This window comes from Rhamphochromis longiceps, linkage group LG3 (assembly GCF_057381845.1).
Source record: "Rhamphochromis longiceps isolate RC_006_pf linkage group LG3, R_longiceps_female_GT1.1, whole genome shotgun sequence".
Classification (NCBI taxonomy): Eukaryota; Metazoa; Chordata; class Actinopteri; order Cichliformes; family Cichlidae; genus Rhamphochromis; species Rhamphochromis longiceps.
This window is the reverse complement of record NC_140559.1, coordinates 52,455,920-52,479,233: the sequence shown is the minus strand read 5'-3', so window position 1 is coordinate 52,479,233 and position 23,314 is coordinate 52,455,920. Positions and strand designations below refer to the sequence as shown.

At 40.5% G+C, this 23,314-nt stretch overlaps 1 protein-coding gene across 1 annotated transcript in view; it reads left to right on the top strand.

Moving 5' to 3' along the window:
• Positions 1-23,314, top strand: part of pcxb (pyruvate carboxylase b) — a 337,084-nt gene that overhangs the window by 13,143 nt on the left and 300,627 nt on the right. Inside the window, exons 2-9 of the mRNA XM_085400306.1 lie at positions 33-169; positions 2,155-2,248; positions 2,868-2,958; positions 4,762-4,927; positions 5,899-6,044; positions 9,533-9,650; positions 12,222-12,289; positions 14,666-14,749. Of these exons, the coding sequence (XP_085256432.1) occupies positions 34-169; positions 2,155-2,248; positions 2,868-2,958; positions 4,762-4,927; positions 5,899-6,044; positions 9,533-9,650; positions 12,222-12,289; positions 14,666-14,749 (903 nt within the window). The 5' untranslated portion in view covers position 33. The remainder of the gene's footprint in view (positions 1-32; positions 170-2,154; positions 2,249-2,867; positions 2,959-4,761; positions 4,928-5,898; positions 6,045-9,532; positions 9,651-12,221; positions 12,290-14,665; positions 14,750-23,314) is intronic.

Genomic DNA, 23,314 nt, shown 5'->3' with positions numbered 1-23,314 from the left:
TGTAGTTGAACAGTTGTTTTTTTTCCTCTCAGGATGTTTAGGTACACTTTAGCCCGGAGTGGCTTTGGTGTGTTGGCTTTCCGGAGGGCTTATGTTCTCACCCGATTTGCTCACTCTGCCCCGAAGAATGAGTATCGACCAATCAAGAAAGTGATGGTGGCCAATAGAGGTAAGACTGCTTTTCTTTTCTTTCTTTTTTTTCTTCATACCAGTTATAATTTCCCACTGAAGAAGACAAGCAATTGAAAGCACTGTTAAATTAACTACAGTTTAATGCAGTTTCATTTATAATGTAAGAAAAAAGTTATGACATTTACAGTCTCCCTGAGGCGAGAACAGACTCTTGGATCAGTTAATTTTTAATGCCCAGCATTTAGTTTGCCTTGGCGTATGCTAATATTTAAGCACACATTGTATGTGGGTGGCTGTTGAAGCTAGCTTTGTTTGCTTTAACCTAAAAAAATATTGGATATGAATGTGGAGCTGCTGCCACAGCCGTCATTACTCGGAAGTTGTGCTGTGTACTGGGTCTATGTATTAAAGTGTTTTTGAATTTTCTGCTCTACATACTGTCACAGAGGTACTGTCACTGCCGTTCAAAGCTCAACTAAAATAGACATGAAAGTAAAAAAAATAATAAAAAAATAAAAATTATCCCGCTCTGGTATCTGAGGTCTGAATAGAAATGTAATTATAGGAAAAACCCGAGTTTCCTGAACACAAAGCAGTCCACAGTACGGTTGTTACAGGCGGGATAAACATCATTGATGTGCTTTGAGAGGCGGCCAGCGTGCAATTAGTTGCTCTGTCAGGTGATGAAGAGTGTTTGAGTGATTAAATAAATAGATTCATGCTTTTTATTCAAATTGCTTTTATTATATTCATTCCTGCAGTCACATTTAAAATGCTTGATTTGCTTCATTGTTTCATTATTCCAGTTTTATTGGTGCATGGGTTTTCAGTACTGTTGGAGGTCTTGAAAGCACGTGGCGCTCTATAGGCCCCCTGTTGCATGCATACATCTCACAAAGGCTCTCTTTAGCTGCTGGAATACATCCATGTGATTCAAATGAGTTGTGGTCTGTCCTTCATGCTCGAACACAGCGGGGTTTTCCGTCCATCCCCCCCCTGCTTCACATCAGCCTGACGCGATAGCAACACCACATAAGATCACATTCTTCACACTGGAGCGCATCGGGCCGTTCTTGGCTGCAGTGTGCGCGCGCCTATGTGGCGATAAGGGCACACCATCATATCATATCAGCCCAGATTCCACTTCACCAAACATATCTCGTCTCTGCCATAGCCTCTCTGCTCTTCTAGCAACTCCTCTCCTTTCTTTTCATTTCTGTTCCCCACTTCCTGTCACAGCGTTTCGTCCTCAAGACAAGCTCGAGTGCCTTTTTTCTTTTTTGCATTGTTCTTTTAAAGTTAACTACATTTTGATCTGTCAGTTTTCCATACATCTCGTCCTCTTCTCTTATCCCTCACGCTTTCATCCCTTTCATGTTCATGCTGTTGCTCTTCTCCAGAAGTTACTCCTTTCATGCTCGTCTACTCTCCTCATATTTTATTTTCTTTTTTTTAAAAGCCGTACAAATGTTTGAACGCTGTCCTCGCCTTCAAGCAAGAACAACACAGCTTACTTGTTTTCAGCGACTTAACTTTCTCCCTCTAAATGCGTGTTGCTTGAAAAACAAGTATTTGGCTTTTGTGACAGCAAGATAAAAGTCAGGCAGCGTTTTGCTTGTCTGAAGCTGAGATTTTACGCTGTTCTCTCAAACTTGAGTTAAAAACTGTTGACTTGTTGCAGTGTCTGACGTTTTTTTTTTTGCATAGGTCTTGTTTTCATGCAATACATTACAAAGTTTGGGCTTCTTTTCTCAGCTGAGGCATTAGATGCAAAACGCTACAGGATGTTGATAAAATGCTATAAAGTCTGTGCTTATAAAACCTAGATGATGAAAGAACTACAGCCTCCCTCTACACACAGTCTCCTAAAAAATAAAGAAACATTTGCATAATAAAGGGAATATATTAAAAGAAAACACAGAGAGGAAGGGAACAGATGGAGCTGGGAGAATGAGATGTGGCAAAGCTAAACCAAACCTCCTCCTGCATTGCGTCATCACATGTGTTCCTCTCGTCTTTCAGGTGAGATCGCCATCCGTGTGTTCAGAGCCTGCACCGAGCTGGGGATTCGAACCGTGGCCGTGTATTCAGAGCAGGACACTGGACAAATGCACAGGTATTAGTGTGTGCTACATTAGAGTGAGCCGTAGTGTTTTAAATAAAGATGGCTTCACGGGCATATGTTGCTAAATGTCTCGCCTGCCACTGCTGGATATTGATTACAGAATGCTAACAGCTGATTAGAGGTAATAGCAATTGAAAAGGAGTCTTGGGAGCATTTTTCTCCGCTCCAGCGCTTTGGGTGGGTTCTTTGTTTTGCAGTTGATGTTAAGTGGGGACATAAGTATAATTGTATTGACATTACAAACATTCAGGTAATCTCGCAGCTTAGTTTACATGCACACAAACTATTTTGGCTCTTTGTGAGCTTCAAATATAACACGGATACTTTTCTACCTGTTCCTGTTTTTCCTTCCTAATGCGTTTGCTTTTATTCGGCTCCACTTTTATTCCATCATTTTCTATTTCACTCTTTATATGCAGCATTGTGCCCAATAAACGCTGATCATGGTAATGTTTTAAGTGTTTATAGATTGACTGAAGTGCTCCTGTCCAGTATTTATTGAAAGCTGGTGCATATTTGTACATGCAGCCTGATTTTTATACATTTATATTTTGAGCTGGCCACCTTCCGTCTCACTAATGCACGTCTTTGCGTGTTCTCGTCTTCACAGGCAGAAGGCGGATGAGGCTTACCTGATTGGGAAAGGCCTGCCACCTGTTGCAGCATACCTGCACATTCCAGACATCATCAAAGTCGCCAAGGTAACGAGTTTTCACCTTCACAAAAGTAACTCTTCCACTTCACCTGTATGGTGGTTCACATGTCTCAAGAGAAACTTGGAAGAGCTAACAAAGACATAATAAAGCCACTGGGAAGTACAGCTATGTGATAATCAGATTTTTTTTTCACTTATTATTTTGGCTCTCGGTGGAGTTAAATAAACAAAATGAGGCAATTCAGATAAAACGGTTTATTTTCAGATTGATGTTCTGACCAAAATGAAAGCAGTTCAATCGTTTGCCCCTGATTTAAGACCAGCATACTCCATTTCCTTACAGCGCTGTCATGTACAGTGCCCATACGCATCTTAACGGTCCCCTAAATGAAGAATTTGATAAAGCGCTGCTGGCGAGTTATTAATTTTTGTATTGACTGTAATTGAATTTTTGCCTTTGACTGAAATGAAAATCCATGCTATGCAAGTCTCATCTCTTGCTGTCAGTAGTGGAGGAAAAAAAGCTTCTAGCTGGAGACCGGACATGGACTGGAATATGATTCTTTTCTGTTCACTGTGTTACTTGCACAAGAAAAGGGAATATTGTATTACTCTACTCGCACACCCCTGCCCTGTTGTTTTCCTTCGTGGTCAGTATCCGTGTCTAGTGTCCACAGTTTCTTGTTTCTTCCTTTCCTTACTTCCTTTTCACTTTCATTTCCCATCTCCCTTCCTCTCCTCTTCCCTGTGCCACTTATCTCTGTGTAGATCATATCGGCTCTTTGTTGCATCTTTCCCATCCTCTCTCCACTCCTCCAGGATATGCTGTCAGTTTATTATCATTTTTCTGATCAATCTCTCATGTTTTATACTCTTCTGCGTGGGCATGTGGTCAGCCAGCCAAGTTGGGGAGCCTTTGGCATCAAACTCATTTCTCTAAAATCCGTCTGGCTATCTGAGAGCTCAGCCAGCCCATGCCAGCATTGTGTGTTCCTGTTTTCACCCTTTCATATTTAGTTTGTTTACCTCTTGTTCACAATGTATCTTCACTTAGCCGCTAACAAGCTGATGATTTTCTTTCTTAAAATCGTCCAACATGACAATTAAAACAGTTGTGTTGGACGTGAATGCGTGAGCCCACACGTGCACCCTACTGTATCGTATTAACCTCTGTTAATCTTCATCTGCTGTCCACGTCTTGTTAAATTTGTGGGTTTCTTTCTGTCTTCTTTTACCTGCTTGTGTGCATGCATGGCACTTGCTATGTTTCTGTGTGGCTCAGTGCCTCTTTTGGCCTGCCAGTAACAGCTCCCTTAACAACGGGACAGCCCATAATTATAGTCCGCCTTGTATCCGAGAGCAGATGGCACATACTGATCCAGAGATGGCTCTATCTGTCAGCCTCGGCAGCTACTGTATCTGTCTGCTACCCTTTGGTGTGTGTGTGTGTGTGTGTGTGTGTGTGTGTGTGTGTGTGTGTGTACACTTACTCGATACCTTCCCGCTGACCCTCAAATTATCTACGCCTGTCTGTTCACTCAGTCTCCTACTGGTGTCCATTATGATGATGATTAAGGTAATGGTAACTAAGATAAAATGAGAATAAAATGAACTCAGAACCATTTTTAAGTAACACAAATTCTTTGCACTACCATGAGATTGCATGTGTTAAAGCATTTAGGTTAGTGTGTGACACCTCTTTGTTTCTCTCACTATTAGACATCCAAGTGCTAACTGAGGCCCGCAGTGGCTCTCTGTTTAACACAACTCATGCAGCTTAGCTGAGCTATATTTACTTTCTCTGGGATGGGTGAATTTAAAAAAAGTCTATCCATCTGTGCCTACTTAGGACAACGGTGTGGATGCTATCCATCCTGGCTATGGTTTCCTGTCTGAGCGGGCAGAATTTGCTCAGGCCTGTTCGGATGCCGGGGTGATGTTTGTCGGACCATCTCCAGAAACGGTGCGCAAGATGGGTGACAAGGTGGAGGCTCGTTCCTTGGCTATGAATGCAGGTATGATATGACCACCCCAAAATGATGCTCGGTTGCATGTAGGTTTGAGGCTTTTGAGGCTTGCTCATTATAGTGGACCTGTTGTGCTTTTTCTAGATATAGGTGTCTGAAATAATGAAGTCAGTACAGGAAATTTCTATGAGCCAATATCTCAGGCTTCAGACTCCTCCAAATGCCCCTTTCCTGACAGCTTCTTGTAAATATTCCTGGCTTTTAAAAATGGCAAATGTGCTTAATTTGGTCATCTCAGGTGAGCACAGCAGCCTCACAACCCTGCTATTCAAGCCTTCATTCTGCAAGGGCCAGCAAATCAGAAGAAAGTTGGCTCGAAGGGAGAATTGAAACGGCTTGTATCAGAGGATGAACTGAAGCACCAAGGCCCTGCAAAATATGAAGATTGTTTTGAACCTTGAGTCATACAAGGCTGTTGGAGTAAAGAGAAAATATGGAATTGGAAACGTGTATAATAGATTCGTATTATGTGATGGTAGTAGTTGTATACTTACTATGATAAAATGGAAGCGTAGCTGACTGGCAGTGTGCATGTAAAGCTTGTGACGCTATTAGTAATAGTGTGGTTTAAATTTAAATCACTCTGCAAGATGACTCACACCTCCATCTACCTTTCACTCTGCCTTTGCATTTGCTGTCGCTTTAATTTGTATTCACTGAGGTGATGAATATTTTAAGAGCATGCTCTTTTTCTTTTATGCAACTGTAGGAAATCTAACAAGCTCTATTTCTATTAATGGGATGCTTTTGTCATTTTGAGCCACTAAATAATTTAGTATTTCAAGACCAAGTGAATCTTAGATTGCGCTGCTGTCTTTAATGGCTGCCAATCTTCTTTGATTATATCAGTAACTGTCATAATTATGGTCCTAGAGTTTTTATTTTCCTTTTTTCCCCTCCTCTGTAACATTTGACATCCTTTTTAAAGTAATGTTTGTCACAAACCCAACCCTGTGTAGGAGTACCTGTGGTCCCAGGAACAGATGCTCCCATCTCAAGTCTGCAGGAGGCGCAGGCGTTTGCCCAGACATACGGCTTCCCCATTATCTTCAAAGCAGCCTATGGTGGAGGTGGTCGCGGCATGAGGGTGGTCAGAGAATATGAGGTGAGCGCTTGTATGGTGTCAGAGGAAGCTGTTTAAACTGCGTCTTGACCGACCAACCTAATGACACTTTTTTTTTTTTTCGTTTTTATTCATTCGGTTTGCTTTGAATCGAGTTGAAATTACTTGAAAATCTCAAACTGGGCACCAATCACTCTGGATGTATTGGAATCTGTGCCCTGAAAGTGGCTCGGTCACTTAGTGAAGGAGTCTGAGTGATTTATGTTTGGCTCTTTCTCTTTTCTTTTAAGTGAGTATAATTGGAGGCTGTCCAGCAGGCACAGTTAAAGTATTCTCACGGTTTAAGATAAAAACAGTGATTTCATGCATCTTACCTTTTTGATTTTTTTTTTTTAAATGATTTTTTTTTTTTTTGGTCCATAACAGTAAAATGTCTCAACATGTCCTTGATACTAATAACTGAAATATAAACAGTATATAAATAGCAGAAGATTGTCAAAATAGGTAGCATAATCTTATTGTAGGCCCATATTACAAGAGTTGGAATTTTAGATTCATCTGTTGGCTCAAAAGTGTTATCTGGATATAAAATGTGAGATTGGCCGACAGATCGTTTGTTTTTCAGCAAGACTGTATGTAAAACAATGACGCAATCAGGAACAACTGGACTTCCCAATATTTCTGTTTATTATCCCAACTTTAGTGCCTGCAAGTATGTTTCAAAACTCTTGCCACATTCAGAAAAACCCTTTGGCTATGGAGGTGGAAACCTCCGCTCAGTGCAGCCACATGTGCCTGTGCGACCTAGCCAGTTAGCTCAGCAAAATTAGCTCATTTAGTGATGCTGGCGGCTTTTCCCTCCTCAAGCCTGTGGCGATAATGCTGTGTGGTTTCTCATAGGCCTGGTGGAATTTGTATTTGTTTTTTTTACCCGGGGCATTTTTGCCTTCATGTGACTGGACAGTGTAGACTTTCTAGAGGGGACAGTTTCTAGACAAACCCAGGCTGCTATATCTCTGGCTTGTTTTGCACTCAGTTGTGCAAAAGTGTTGTCATAATCACCCAGATTTAAACTAAATATCAAACGTGTCGTCTTTTGTTTAGCGATGTAAAACTCTCACATAACCAAGACTCTGAATCCGAGTCATTGTCGTCACTGACCGAGGTCTGGGATCAGATTTCTCTTTGAATATCCGAATTATCCCAAGCTCCAGCAGTCTGAGCCCGACATGACACAAAATGACCCACAGTGCAGTGATGGCCTGCGTAAATGGTGCTTCTGCAGTTTTATTTCATCTATATTGAGTATGGTGAGCATCTTTTTTTATAACGGTGCTGGTTACAGACCGTTAACCTCGCAAGAGTCCCTTAAAATACATTCATTAAGCTTTTCGGCGTCACTTGGCTGATGTTTGGTGTTTTGGGAAATGCTTGTGGAGGAGAAAAAATCAGGATAGCTGTACTTTAACCTCATAACCTCAGTTGATTGCTATTGGCGACTTGGCCAAGCGGAGACAGTACAGTTTATCTTGACACTGTTCAATATGAGGGGAATTGTGTTAAGTCATTATTTCTGTTTTATTACATAACATTAGAAATTATAGACGGTTAAAAAGAAGCCAGAGATGTGATTTTTATTTTACCCTTTACAATTATATATATATTTTTTCTCAAAATGTGTCCCTCAAAGGGGCTTTTATGCCTTTAAACACCAGGAAGTGTCAAGTTATCACCCCTATTTTAGTGCATGCCTCGAGGTTGCTTTGTTTCTAGCGTTAGCAATATCAGGACAGCGGAGGGAGCGTCATTGCTGCCCCTAGATTATAATAATATTCCCTGATGACCCTTTGAGCACTGTAATGTTATCCTTTAAACTGCATTTCTCAAGAATGAGTACCATAAATGGTTTAACGTGTTTACTTGGCCCTCAGATTAACCAGATCGCGCTCTCCTACTTGTATCGTATCATGTCGTTGGGCGGATGTGCTGCCCGAAACATTTACTAAAGCCTGGATCGAGAAACACAAGTTACACTGACAAGTGTCAGTTTAAATGTAAGCCCCGCTTTATTCACTGGCACTATGCTATAGTTTCTGATCTACATGAGTGGTGGCAGTGTTGCGTCCTACTGTAGTCATGCAAGTCGGCAACATATTGGAAAGTGTGACCTTTTCTGAGTCGTACCCCAGTCTAATTGATTAGTTGTTGACATTTCTAGTTATTCAGTTGAGTCACAAGGGCCTCAGCAGCTCCAGCAGATACGATGTGAGGAAATTGTGAAGAGGTTTCTCTGTACTGTTGGGACCGCCAGGCAACAATGCGTAGGTTGACTTTTTATTCCATTAAGGCCGGCTCGTAGGTTATTTGTATGCTGAATTAACAGACAGAAGCTAATATTCTCAACATGTTGTAGGATGAGATGTGTATGTTTACTGATAAGCAAGGCTAAGATAAGCTAGTCTGCTAGATTTTAGTATTTCCACCCCTCTAGGATTGATGTGATATGCTTTCCAAAAGAAGTGAAAGAGGACGAGGGAATGGCAAGCGTCAAAGCTCCAGTGGCCAGAGCTGACGATGCACTGAGAAGATGTGGAAGGAGTACAAATGCGATCTTCATAAGTTTCCCAGTCTTTCAAAAGTCCTCTTGCACCTACAGGCTCGTGAATGACAATGTAATTGAGCAACTTTGAAGCATTTTTTTCCCCCCCAAAATGTTGCATTCAGTCAGACTTGGGAGTCCCTGACAGTAACTAGCAGGTTTTTCTGGTTTCTCAGTTGTGTTAAGTTTGCAGGAATGATGACTGGATGAGATGTAGACGTACTAGCAAAGCAGCTGTTCTTCCTGTGCTCGTAGCACTCGCTTCAGTCCATGATCACCTGATTAAGTGGTGACAAAGCCAGTTGGTGAATACTTGGTTCTAAATCATTTGATTGTCCCCTTATTGGTAGCCGGTGAGTCTGATCAGATATTTAAAGGCTTATTTATGTATTAGTTGTATAATTTCCTGTTCTTTGAAAGTTGTGGCTTCCTTTTGTGCCATCTCTGCCCTTTTCTTTGACACACTGCTTTTAGCAGCGCTGATGACATCTGCAGTTCCCTTGAATGTTGTAGTTGTGCCTCCAAATGCATTTTTTTGTCAAGGCTATGAGATGACAGCTGAGGATGGACTCGAGTTTCCTTTCCTGAGGCTCAGGGGAAGGGCGCGTGGTTGTGATTTGTGTCTTTCCTCCATAGAGGAGACTGAATTGGCTGGCAGAGTTTTGCAGACTGACAAACACAGATGGAGTCGTGACCTTGAACATGGTGGACTGTGATCTTCCAGAGATATTGTGTCCCGTCTTACTCTCTAGGGGAATGTAAACATTTCTGTCGGGACAAATAAAATATTATGTGCAAAAGGGGAACAGCAGTTGTCTAAATAACACGAATAATACCACTCCATACATTTGAAAAGCATTAGTTTGCTGGGACTGTGTCTCTTGAACGGTTGAACTAACTTGGACATGTATGGATTTCTCTTGTTTGTCAGGAACTTGAGGAGAATTACCAGCGGGCCTACTCTGAAGCCCTGACGGCTTTTGGGAACGGAGCCTTGTTTGTCGAGAAATTTATTGAAAAGCCGAGGCACATCGAAGTACAGATCCTTGGTAAGTGCACTCTGACTTCATTTACGTTTGCCTTTTAACTATTTATCTGGTTTATGTTTATCTGAGTTTCATTAAGAAGGCAAACTGCATTGTAGCCCTTGAAATCTAAGAGTGCTAAGGGAGGAGGTGAAGCAGATGAACAAGGAGAGGGAAGATGATTTATTCTCCAGCCATTACATCTTCTCATTTTAGTGCATGTAACTCTGCAAGCACTCTATTACAGTACTGAAATCCGACACCAACACTTGCAGGAAGTGCCTGTACTGCACAGAGGTGTCTGCATGTTTCCATGGCCACACATACACAAGGTGGCATTCAGAATTTGCCATAGCTAATCACGTGTGCATGCGTGTGCATGTTCACTCTGATTAATTGCTCTCTTTAGGGCTTGCAAAGGAGTTTGTGAATTTTCTGAATTACCTGCTAACAGCCATGTCTTTGCCAGCCCTCTGAATTCTGGCAGTCCTTCAGTCTCCACTTTCCTCTCTGGGTCTCCCTTTAATATTCTCTCCTTTTTTCTTGTCTCCTCCCTTTGCCATCCAGTTTCATTTCTTCTTGTATTTATTTTGCGTTTTCTGCCCAGCTTCCATCAATCCTCGCTTCTGTTAGATTGTAAGAACTATTTCAGAGGTATATAACGTTAACTAGTGCGGTTAAACTGTGATAGTTTGTAGTTATTGGACTGTTTTAACTCAACAAATGGCGGTTCGCATGTTTGCTCGTATTCTATTCTGCAAGTTGATTGTGATGACTAACAGTTTAAATGATTATTTGGAAAAGTTGATCTGAAAGGGTTTTGATGGTCCATTAACTGCAGTAATTTTCAGTAAAATTGTTACAGATGAAGAGCTGTAACAACAAAATGGTTCACAACCGTGAGCCACTGAATAGCTTTGGATTTTGAATCATTTGAATAAAAGGAGAAATTTGAAGAAGTCAAATTAAAAAAATGTCACTGTTATTGAAGAGAAAAGGACCAATCTAGAAAGTGTTTGGGGAATAAATAAGTGAAGAAAAAGGGCTCTACTGTCTTGACTGCATTGTCTTTTAATGAACTCTTGCACATCAAACCATTTAAGTAGGGCTGTTCGATATAACGATATATATCGGATGACGATATAAAAACGGCTATCGTTTCATTTTACGCTAGCGTTTGTTTCATGGTGTCGCAAAATAAACTGTTTACGGTAATTTTTCATCGTTTTGATGGTCACTGTAGTGGCTATATTAATTTCTTAAAGTTCTCTTTCTCTTATATTTTATATAACCACACTATGGACAGACAAGCGGCTGTTTTTATGAGTTGTGGTTAGCAACAACGACGGTAACAGCATCGCGTGTCCGCTTGTTTATGTTCCACATAAACCTTTCAAGCTCAAGATCCTGTTGAGACTTTTCAAAATAAACTGAATCACGTGAAAGAGCAGATTATTTACGGATGAGAAGTAAAAAAAGAGCCGCCAGGTGCTAAAAAGTAAACCTTAGACTCAAACGTTAGAACAGGCTTTTCCTCGCAGCACGCCGTGTAATAAATACTCACAAAGAAAACGGCGGCCGTTACAACTTATGTCTAAAAATGTATCGTTTCATGCATCTGTTAAAACACTTGACTCCAGCTACATGACGCGCATCTGGAAACACTTCCCGCAAGTCGAACTGCCCGAGATTCACAGAATTTACAGAAAATGTTACATTTTTGTGATTTATATCGTTATCAGACGATAGAATTCTTATATCGGGATATGAGATTTTGTTCATATCGCACAGCCCTACATTTAAGTAAAATCTGTGGAATTTCATTTAGTTTGCTTCTCAACTATCAGTCTTATCTTTTAGTCCTGTTAAGTAATAATGCCACTAAAAGAAGCCTTGTGTTGTCACATTGACATAAAATGTCTTACTCATCATTTCATGTCATATTCAGTTGTTTAAAAGCTCTTATCTGCAGTAGCAATCGATCAAATCTGATGCTGTAATTGCAGCAAAAAGCTGTTTGTGGTCACTCTAAAGCAGCGGTCCCCAACATTTTTTTGCAGCACGGACCAGTTTAATGTCCGACAATATTTTCACGGACTCCTTTAAGGTGTTGTGGATAAATACAACAAAATAGCGGTATTGTGTAAATATAATGATAAATGCGAATTCACTGTAATTAGCTTTATTAGCGGTATCCTCTTGAAATGCTCCAACATTGAGCGTAACATCCTCCTCTCTGCCCCTTAATGCTCTCTGGTCGCTATGGTAATGTGAAAATATTTTATTTTATTTTTTTTCCAAAATAAGACGCACAACTTCAACATGGCAGAAAGACCCAGGGAAACAGAGTTAATGATGAAAACCATAAATGTTACTCTGGTGGGCCGGTACCAAACGACTCGGTGGGTTGGGGACCGACTCTCGTGCTCCAAAATTGGGTTTGCCTCACGTAGCATCAAGAAAATGTCCTGTCCTTGAACGCAGCCACACTCTTTACACTGCTCTTTGTCCTCATACTGCTGCTTATCTACTTTTTTTTTATATATACAAATTGCTTCCTGTTATTTCCTCACTTGCATCTTTGTCTTTCCTCAGGCGATAAATATGGTAATGTCATCCACCTCTACGAGAGAGACTGCTCCATTCAGCGGAGACACCAGAAGGTGATGCCCTCTTTTTCGTCTTTGTTTTCATTTAAGATTTTATTTGCGGCGTTGCTTCATTAAGTAGATTAATATGAAGTGCCTGATAATGGTGGGTGGGCCTGAAATAAGTCATAAGCATGGATTGGGTGTGCATGCATTGCTGAGAAAATTTACAATAGACTGTAGTGTTTAGTTGTCCTTTTATTTGAGGAAATGGGCTAATTTAGTGGCGTACTCTGTGTGACGTTAATAATCCTTTATAATGGTTAATATAGCACAGGTGGCCCTGAGTGTCATAGAAAGCTCCAAGCTGCAGGGGTTAAGAGGATCTTACTCCAATAAAAATTATCCACTGTTAATCCTGCGTGAATGGGAGTCTTGGCAGTAACTGCATAATCCTCCGACAAATCAACTTGGATCAACAAAAGCAGTTTCTTTGAGAACGTTTAAATTCATTCATATTAATCAGGCGGGCATTCATCGGACAGTTACTGGAGAGAAATGAGGTATTACGCCATCACCTGATTATTAAATTAACAAAAATGACTGAATATCAGATGAAAGGGGGAATAGAAATAGAAATTGCCATCTAATCATTCAATGTAGCAGTGCTTTCATCAGAGGAAGCTGATTAACATGTGTAATATTTCATTACATATTGTCACCTCAGAGCAGTTTTAATCATGTGTTTTCATCACTTTCTTCCTTTCCCCTCTAATCAAATTACAGATGATAATCATATTAGTGGCTCTGTTCATGCTAGAGCTGCTGGTCTTTGATTCTGGCAGCCTTAATCTGCCTTTGCCCTTAATCTAAGATCTCTTTCAATCTCAGAAACAAGAATAGTCGCTTGTTGAAGTAGATTTGGGTTGGCAGAGCGCAGCTGGGATATTTTTAGTTTTCTTTATGTCGCAGAAGTGCTACTCTTACTTGGAGAGAGGCTTCTTTATGGCATTAAGATTTGATAGAGATTTTGAGTTCTAGGGGTTTCATTTATTTTAAAATTTGTGACTGGTCACGTTGCCTTGAACTGAGCTGCCCTGATGGGTTGACTTGTTTGACGCAATGAAAAGAAATGGATCAGGCTCCAGCGTAGTGATCCCCAGCCACCCAGCAGCCACACTAAACACAAGGCTGTGCATAACCAAGATAATCTGCTCACTCTGTTTCACTAACGCTTAAATGACAAACTCTATCAAGCGGGGAAAATAAAAAAAACAAATTATAGTGTTGACTAAATGGGTGAAGTAGGTTTATTAGTTTGTCTTATAGTGAAATACAGTGAAATCTGGGGCTTTGGGAGCACTTTTGTAAGCACTATAGAAAAAGCACCATTCCTTATAAACAATAGATTACATTTCTGTGTTACGGGTAAACAGCCACTTCTAGTAATGAACCAATAGACAATTATCTGCCAACTCTGCAGTACCCAGCAGCTCTCTGGAGCATTTAAGCATCTTTAAGCTCATTGTTCTGATTCATCACCCACAGCTTTACTCTCATCAACGCTGTTTACCATGAAAATAAGCCCGCTACACGCTGCCTATCCACCCAAAAAAAGGCTTACAAAGCAGGTCAACATACTGGATGATGATGTGCAGTTATCGTGTTTCATATTTCTAATTTTTAATTATTATTTTTTTAAATGTGGGTACTAGTTGTAGATCCCCCTCAAATAGTGTAAAGTCATCACCATGGCTAATTACTCAGTCATACAACCTTGGTAGGGTTTTAAATTGCTCGTGTCTTTCAGCGCTTCGTTAATAAAGCCATTTGCTTTCGGGCTTATCGAATGCACCACTAATGTCTAAGAGAATTAAGAGGCAAATTTTTATCCTCTGTGTTGGGCTAAATGAATCAGAACTGAGTGTTGTGATTTAGTTGAATCCAGATTCCTCCAGAAGTGTCAGAATGAATTATTAGCATCCGTGTCTCTCAGTGCCTCAAGGGCTGCTAATCTACTAATAATCGAGGTCTACTACAGGCAGTGGATACATCCAGACCCCGCCTCCAGCCCTGTTGTCTTTGTCTGGTGACTGCTCACCTGAGGGTTTAACCCGTGCTTTACATTGGGTTTCTGTCACGCTCCCTTGGTAACAGGGCTGCCTTTTGTCAATCGGGTTTTCTGCAGTTTCTCCGGATGATTCACTGTCCTACATTTCTGTGGGGAAAGTTATTAATAGATGCTGGGAAAACAAAAGTGCTATCCTCTGTGTGTTTTGAGCCTTCATTTATCCCAGGAGGTTTCAGATTGTGTCATGAAAGCTAGGCTTACAGGGGTCCAATTTAAAGATGCACACTATAGCCAGTACACACTGCAGTCATCATTTACTTTAGATGTTCATTTTCCTCCTGATGTTGGTAATATTGATGGTCCTATTGATTGATTTGAAGGTTGTGGAGATTGCACCGGCGTTCCAGCTGGACCCTCATCTCAGAGATCGTCTTCACGCGGATGCTGTCAACCTTGCCAGACAGGTAAGGATATTTACCCATACAGCCCCCCCCCCCCCCCCCCCGTTGCAGTTGTGTCCTGATGTGAAGACGGCTTCTACATTTGGACGCGCCGTTTGCTCTGCAGACTGTGAAAGCAGGTTTCAGTGTGTCGAATGTGCAGCGTTAAGTTTAGAACACTTGTTATGAAAAGTTGGCAGCCTGGGGAAGAAATGGCTCACTGAAACTGAAAAGGCTTTCCTGGCGAGTACTGTCAACCATCGGGTTGTTTTTAAGAAGCCTGAGCAAATTCCCCATACAATTCACTTTCCTGTCTATAATTGGTCTGCAAGACCACGGGATACTGCCCAAGAATTTTAATGTGCCGACTACCTGTGATTTTTAGAAGGGGATGTTGACGCTTTACCTAACTGTGAAAATGAAATTGTAATTTGAAAATGGGTGGAAATGGATGTCAGCAGTGTAGACTGAGGATGCAATTGTGAATATGAGTGTTTGAACAGTTTGAGAGCATCTCACCTTGTCTTTAGCCTTTTTTTTTTTTTTTTTTTTTTTTTTAAATCATTGAAAAGTTGGCTCAACTATGACTAAGTCTAGCCTCATCTCTCAGGAGAGATTTCAAGAAATGGCCTTTTCGGGTAATGGTCTAGTTGAGGAATGGATAGGAGCGATGAGGGAGGAGGTTGGAGACGGGGATGGTGATTTGCTGAAGAATGATCTTTGTTACTGATCGTTATGTAAGACAGACTTAGACGGGTGATGTGACCTTGCTCTAGCAGTGAGTTTTTTTTTTTCTCCTTCTCCAGTAATCGTATCAACATCACCCAGCTCGTCTGCCTAAAGTGACAAACCATGTCTCCTTGTGTGTTTAAGAGCAGCAGCGGCGAGCTCTTGACTGCATATTACAGCTTGAAATGAGAGTGATGTCGCTCTGGTGTGAGGATGACAGGTGCCAACAAGAGTACTGCATGCATGCATGCATGCATGCATGCTCATGCACATACCCGTTTTTTTTTTGTTTTGTTTTTTTTGTTCCCAGCTGACTTAAATACGACGAAATGTAGTGTCTTCACTCGTCAGTGCAGAAATAGAAATAACCGTAAAATACAAATGGTAAAAAAAGTGTGACAACGTCAATAAAATATATTATATTGCTTTCTCTTTCAATATGTTAGTGATACACTGGCGCCAAATATATTTTTAGTCAAACAGCAGGTTCTCCTGCCAGTTTACCTCTCCAGAGTCAATACTTTGTCTCCCCACGGTGGCACTTAGAAAATGATTAGGAGACTGGCGACTGATTGGACGTCAGGGCAGGGAAAAAGTCAGTAATCTAATTATTTGATACGTCGTTACAGTTGAAGAATATAATCTATACCAGTGGTCCCTAACCTTTTTTGCCCCACAGACCGGTGTATGTCCGACAATATTTTCAAGGACTGGCCTTTAAGGGGTCGCGGATAAATACAACAAAATAAAACCAGTACCGGTACCAAAAAAGATTTATTCATAACATATGGGAAAAGACCCAGGGAAACAGAGTTAATGATAAAAACGATTAAAAAACAAACAAACAAAAGAAACCGCTAAAACCCCTCAAAACCATAAATTTCACAGCCGAGCCTCAACTCTTGTGGTCCGGTACCAAACGACTCAGTCCGTGGTTGGGGACCGCTGATCTAAGACCTCAGTTACAGGTAATGGTCTTGGTCATAGATGACTTATCTGCAGTGTATCCAGAATTGCTGTATCATGATAGCTTTGGTTGGTGCCTGTCATTGTTGCTGATCTCCTTAAGCTTGTAATAAAGGGATGAGGCATATTGTATTGCTGATTTTTAAAAATGTAACTGGTTAACTTGACAAGATGAACATGTTGTGCTTTTTGTGGGACAGCGGTTGGCACTGATGTCTCACAGCAGGAAGCCTTGAATCTGCTGGCCAGCTGTGGCCTTTACGGTGGATATTGCACGTTCTTCCTGTGCTGGCATGACTTCTCTGTTCTCTACTCAAACTTGCAACCACAGTCCAAATATGACTGCTAGGTTAATTGGTAACTTGAAATTGGCCTTTAGTGTACTGGTCTGTGTCCCCCTCCCCTTCTTCCTCTCTGGGTTCAGGCCAGGTAAGAGGCAACAGGCTCTTTTTAAAAAGATTATTTTACGTTCTTTACTAGTTAAAGTTGTAACAGTAGTCGTATAAATGTTTGGATTTTACCTCTTCTGTTTATTGCATACAGAGCTTGAGTTCTCATCCAGCTTAGTTTTTTGCAAAGTAGAACAAAGGTGAATAGAAAGTCTCACAGACCTACAGCCTTTGCAGATTATCACCAGGGGTCTCACTTTCTCTCTGCATCACCTTTCATTTTCTTCCTTCCACACTTGCTCCCCCTCCCCCACCACTGTTCTTGCATTTTTCTGCTATGTGTTGTGACTGCATTTCACTTTAAGTCAGTCTCCACAGTGAAGCTTCCACTTCAGAGCTGAGCCCTGCTCTCACCTCGGGTATTGAAACACCCCCTTAGCAATGCTGAGGATGCACTCTGGTGCTTACTTCAGAATTATTAATGGGTGTGTGCATGTGTCACAGCCTGTGCATGCATGTGTGTGAAAGTAAGGTGATGCAAGCTCTTATAACCCACACTGGAATACTCATATTATTTCTACATACCCATGCTTGATTATACTTTCTTTCAGTTCTGTCCTGGAAAGGTAGACATCTTGGTTTCAGTTTTCATTTTGATTGATGTCTTTTCATTTTAATGAGGAACTCACTGAATTTAATAGCATTTTGTATGAGACATTACATTGTTGTTATTATGTCTGTCCTCCTCATTCCTCCTACTCCCAATATCTGGCCAAAAATGCCAAACACACTGTTGTAAACCGTAGTTGGTAGTATAAAGATGTGCTCAGTAAAACCAATTCATCCTCTTGCCGACTCAAACAAGCTCACACATGCAAATCTGATTCTGTGAAAAAGTATAACAGTTTGATTTGTTTACTTTTTGTTTGTGTCAAATCTTCAAACAACTTTTTATTTTTTTTTATTTTTTTTATGTGCACATCTGATCAAATGTGAAAATGGAGCCACACATCAAATAACTTCTGGATAGTTTTATTTGTTGTGACATTTCAGAACTTCAAAAAAGGCATAGAGAGCAAGCACAAAGTTTGTAAAATTGAAACGCAAGAGTGTAATTTTTGGCTTGGACAAAATTACAAAGGGCATATTCTTAAAATATGTAAGAAAAGGAGGATTATTAAGCTCTTTGTATGTCTCTAGGGACACATGTCTATGATTAAGGACGATAATAAACCTTCCTGGATGTGATTGTCTGAAATTCTCCAATAGTAAGATGTTAAAGTCGGGCGCCTCTTAGTCAAGACCTGAAATCTGAGGTTTGAAATATCTGAGCGACACTTGGCAAAACTTCAGTCGATGTAAGAACTGAGGTGAAGAACACTGTTAACCCAGTAGGCTGCTGTCACGATACATCTTGATGATGCTCAAACCTTTCAGCAGAGTGTTCTTTCAACCAAGTGGAATGTTAAATTGTCTTGAAATTCCACAAACTCAGACATTATACCGAAGTTAAGCGCACATGTGGCAGCGTTGCTGGGATACTTTGGCTGCTTCAGGGGAAGGTGAAGTGCCACACCTGAGGGGGTAACCTGAATTCTGCTCTACTAGAAAATTCAGAATGAGAATGAAGTTGAGTTGAAGCTGAAGTTAACGGTTGTGAGCGAGAGTTAAAATTAGAATTTGTCAGTGGCCTGCTCAAGATGTGGGTTCAAGAAAGGAACTCTGCAGTGAAGAGTGGGCTGAAATTCCACCACGACATAGTCGGGCAGGCTGATCTGCTATAACCGAAGAGCTTGACTCTAGTTACAGCAACAACTATAGTCAAACTAGCAATGAAGTGTAGGGGGATTATTAGCAGTTAGACTTGCTGTAACTTCAGTGGACTTTACGCTTCCTGAGGGGAAATTTGTGCAAAGTGCCACAATCTGTTTCTGTGTATAAGAATGAGATCATAAAAGCTGCAATCATAAAACCATACATAAAAGAAGAACATTAAAAAGTATTGTTCTCTAACTACACTGTGTGTGTCTATAAAACTACATTCACCAGCCACTTCATTGCTTACACCCTTCTAGCTCTGGCTTGGACCCTGTTTTGCCCTTTAGAGCTGCCTTAATTCTTTGTGCCACAGATTAAACTAGGTGGTTATGGTCCACACTGACATGATGGTATCACATAGATTTGTCACACACATCCATGATGAAAATCTCCCATTTAACCACATACCAAAGGTGTGCTCTAAAGTGGCATTTGTGTACAGTGAACTCATTTTCATGTTCAAGAAATCTGTTAGAGGATATAGAGATGGATGCATGCTTTCATGTTGCGCACACCAATTTCTGACCCTGGGATGGTGCTGTAACTGAATGCTGTAACTCGAGAATGAGGCGACGTGGGATTTTATAAATTGATACAATAGTTTTGAGATGTATTTGAGATTTGTAGTCTGTCCTGTTCTTAGCTGTTTTGAAGTGACGTCCAGTGTTGCGTTTATGCTACTGTAGCACATCTGCTTCAGTATTCAAGGTGTGCTCAGAAATGCTCTTCTGCATGACTTGGTTATGACAACTAGGTATGTGTTACTGTTCCCTTATAACTTCAAAGCAGTCTGGCTGTTCTCCTCTGACCTGCGGCTTCAACAAGTAATTTTTGCCCAGAGAGCTGCTGCTCACTGGATGTTTTCTTTTTCCCTGGACATGGTTGTGCAGGAAAATCCTAGCAGATAAGCGGTTTCTCAAATTCTCTGATCAGCTGGTGTCGCACCAACAAACATGGCACGCTCAGAGCCAATTAAATCACCTTTCTTCCCCATTCTTATGCTCTGTTTGAACTTCATCACATAGTCTTGACCAGGTCTACATGCTGAAAACAATCAATTTGCGTCAGTCTGATTTGCTGACTGGATAATTGCATTTAGAGTAGCTGAATAGGCGTACTTAATGAAGTATCTGAGTGTATATCCATACATTAATAAAAACACTATTAGGGCTAGAGACACAAAAGCTAAAATCAGTTCAGTCTTTAGTGAGTTCTTGGTTTAATGGAGGCTTGAACAAATGAGGTGATGGTACATATTCAAAGGAGAAGGGATGTTCAGCCATCATTTTGATTGCATGTTTAACTACCTGCTTGAACAGTCCTTGTATGGGCTTGTATTCCTTTAGTCTCTGTATGTACTAGATGCCTGCTTTCTTAGATTTCTGCCAAATTATGCAGCAATACCAGATTTGATGTGGTCTCATTTTTAGTATGACATCAAGAAGAAAGCATCTGACTCGTTGGTCAATCCAGCCTCAACTATTTCTATTGACATGTTTTGATTTTTTTTGTTTTTTGATTTGGGCGTTTTATGCTTTCTTGCTTCAACAAGCAGCATTATTTAATTCTTGTATTTACTCTGGATATTTGATGTAACATTTTAGTGGCTATGTGACAGTTTAATATCAGATTCCACAATATAAACTCTGAGGATTTGAATCCTACTTCATAGCATTGTATAAATATTTATCTTTTTTCCCCATTCTCATTCACACACCTGCTGTTTCTCTCTTATCTGGTTTTAATGGTGGCTCCATAGTGTTGCTTTTATATATTTTATTTTATTTCCCCCCTCCCATCATTTTTCCATCTGTACATATCACACATCTTCCATTATCAGCAGCCTCCATCAGTCTTTCAGAGAAACTGTGCAGTCTTTGAACTCGATACAGGTCACATTTCCTGATAGAATGTGCTGGAGAACAAAGTTGCCTGGCATCACTGAGCTCAAACCCTTGTGCTGAGAGCTGGAGTAACTTCCTGCAGCCATTAGAGTCAGGTCTCACAAGAAAATCAGATGTTGTCAAACCATGCCTCTGTGCTCTTATGTGTTATCTGCTGTTCAAACAGCTGATTTTTGTATACGCCTGGAAAAGGATTGGGGGGAGGGGTTCTGGCTTCTGATGTTTTGTCTGTGTTTCAGTGAAAGGTCTACAGCTGACATTTCTTTTTACCCGCCCATGTATATCCCAGCCAGTCCTGATTAGATCTGAGTGATGTGTCTCACTATAGCAGTGTGAGATTTTAATAATCAGTGATGGGCCCACTGATTGGGTGCATCATTGCTCGCTCATTCATCCATGTACTGCTTGGCTTATTTTTATTTTTAATACCTCTTGATATGTGATGTGCAGCAGTAGTGTCCTATATCGCTTACTTCTGCAATGAGTTAATAAAGAAAAAGCTGCAGTGAAGCCCATCTGTCTTTGCTTGGTGGACACGAGTTTTATGATGGAAATAAAGTTGAATATCTGCATTTGAGTACAAAATTCCCAGTTTGACCATGAAGTTTTTCGGTTCTTGCAAGTGTGGAACATCTGTGCGCTGATGGGCTGTGGTTTATTGCACATATGCTCGACAGTCCTGTGATAAGTAGACAGACATAAAGTAACATGTCTCAGACACTGCACATTACATTTGACAAATTCTGTTACACTCTAGCATTTCCGGAGCTGCAACGACTGCCCGAAGAGATCTGACTTATTGAGTATAGACTAAGTGGTTGTTGCTGACTGGCTGTGCATAAATCATCTGTTAGATTTACTGTGTTTGACAACAGATTAATTCTGATCTGTTTTTGCTGCATTAATGAACAGTACTGAATATCCTCTCCTTCAAATGTTCAGAAGAGCAGCAGTGTCACGTAAAACAAGAGTGTGGCTCTGTGTAGTGTACAGCAGCGCTGCTTGATTGGGGAAAAACATAGTTCTCATTATTTTGGTCCAGTAACTGTAATCTTGATATCAATGTGACTTTATTATTATATCTTTTTTTTTTTTTTTGGGAAGAGGAATTTCCCTTAACTTTAACTTTTTTTTTCTTAAATAAAATGTGAAAAACATGAGGTGTTTGAGATGAAACCTGTCTCTGCCAGATGTTTGAAGGTGCAGATGTGGACATGAAGAGGTGAAATGCATCACATCAGTGCAGGGAGTGTCTGTGTCAAACACACATGCACATAGGGTTGTTTCAACAGGTTCTCCTGCAGAAACACTCTTGTTTAGATTTTTTTCTGACTGGCTTTGTTTTAAAAAAATAAAATAAAAGCTCTTCCTGACATCATGGCTCAAGCTGAACAAAACTAAAAGGGAAACTCAGAGGTGCTCTGAATATGAAGGATAGGGTTGTTTGACCACAAAATGAGAGCGCCTAAAATAAATGCAAAATGTTGCAGTTCTTAGACAAATAAGACGAGCTTGAATTTCTGAACTTAAAATCACAACACCAGATATACTGAAAAAAACCAAACCTATTTAAGCTTTGAACTGTCTGACTGATAACCTACTTAGTTACACTTTCCTCATTTTCTACACTGGTACCATCATGGTGGTACTCTCCCCGGTCTGACACCCTGTCATCAAGCTGTTTACAGCCTTTCAGCTTCATGAGATATTGACTGAAAACGAATAACTCCACTCTTGGAGCAGCTATATGATAGTTTTTAGGTGAGACTTGGCTGGGATGTTGCCACCAGACTCTTGGTTAGGGCTGCCACGATTTGTCGACTAGTCACGATTACGTCGACTATCAAAATCGTCGACGACTGATTTAATAGTCGACGTGTCGTTTGAAGCTTTGTAAGATCGCAAAAGACGCAGGAATAATAGCAGGATTTAAGAGTGTAATAACGGACTGAAACAGAAGATGGCAGCACAGCATGTACAAGGATGCCAGCTGCCGTTAAACCCCGAAGAAGAAGAAGAAGAAGCAGCGTCCCAGAATTCATAGCGCGGCCCAGCTTAGTTTCCAACAATGGCGGTAGCTAGTTAGTTTTAATATTACTCTTATTATTCTTTCTGGGTCACAAAATAAACGTTTAACATATTTTCATGCGAGAATGTAGCTGTGTAAACCTCAAATATCGGCTCAGTTTATCAGGACACCACATATTTTCAAAAGCGCTCCGACGTTTTCGGAGACGTCTGTTACCCACTAGCTCGATAGCTAGCCGGGGGCTAGGTCACTAGCGCCGTGAGAACACCGGACTCCCGGCAAATTGTTTTCAAACCCACTGCTGTCTTTCGCGACTCAGGTTAAATATATATGAGTCACTTAGATAAATTAAAAATGTTGTTGTTTTTTTGTTTTTTTAGTATTTTATTTGTTCCTGAGTAAATCAGTTTGGCTGAGATTAAAGTTATAGTTTTTACACAGCTGAATAAACGTCAAGCAGACAACTGATTATCAGAAGTGTGAGATGCTCGAGAATATACTCCGGTGTCCTGATATATTTTAGATAGCAAGGAGTTTATTAAACTTTACCGAAACAATCTGCAAATTTCATTAAAATTGAATAAACTATCATCTTGTCTTTATTTTTATGGAACGCCAGGACTGCCATAATGAATTAATTAAATACACCATTAAATAATTAATTAAATGTGGCAATAATTAATTAAAATTGGAATTAATTAAATAAATAGTTATGACACATGTAATTAATTAATTATTGACACATTTAATTAAT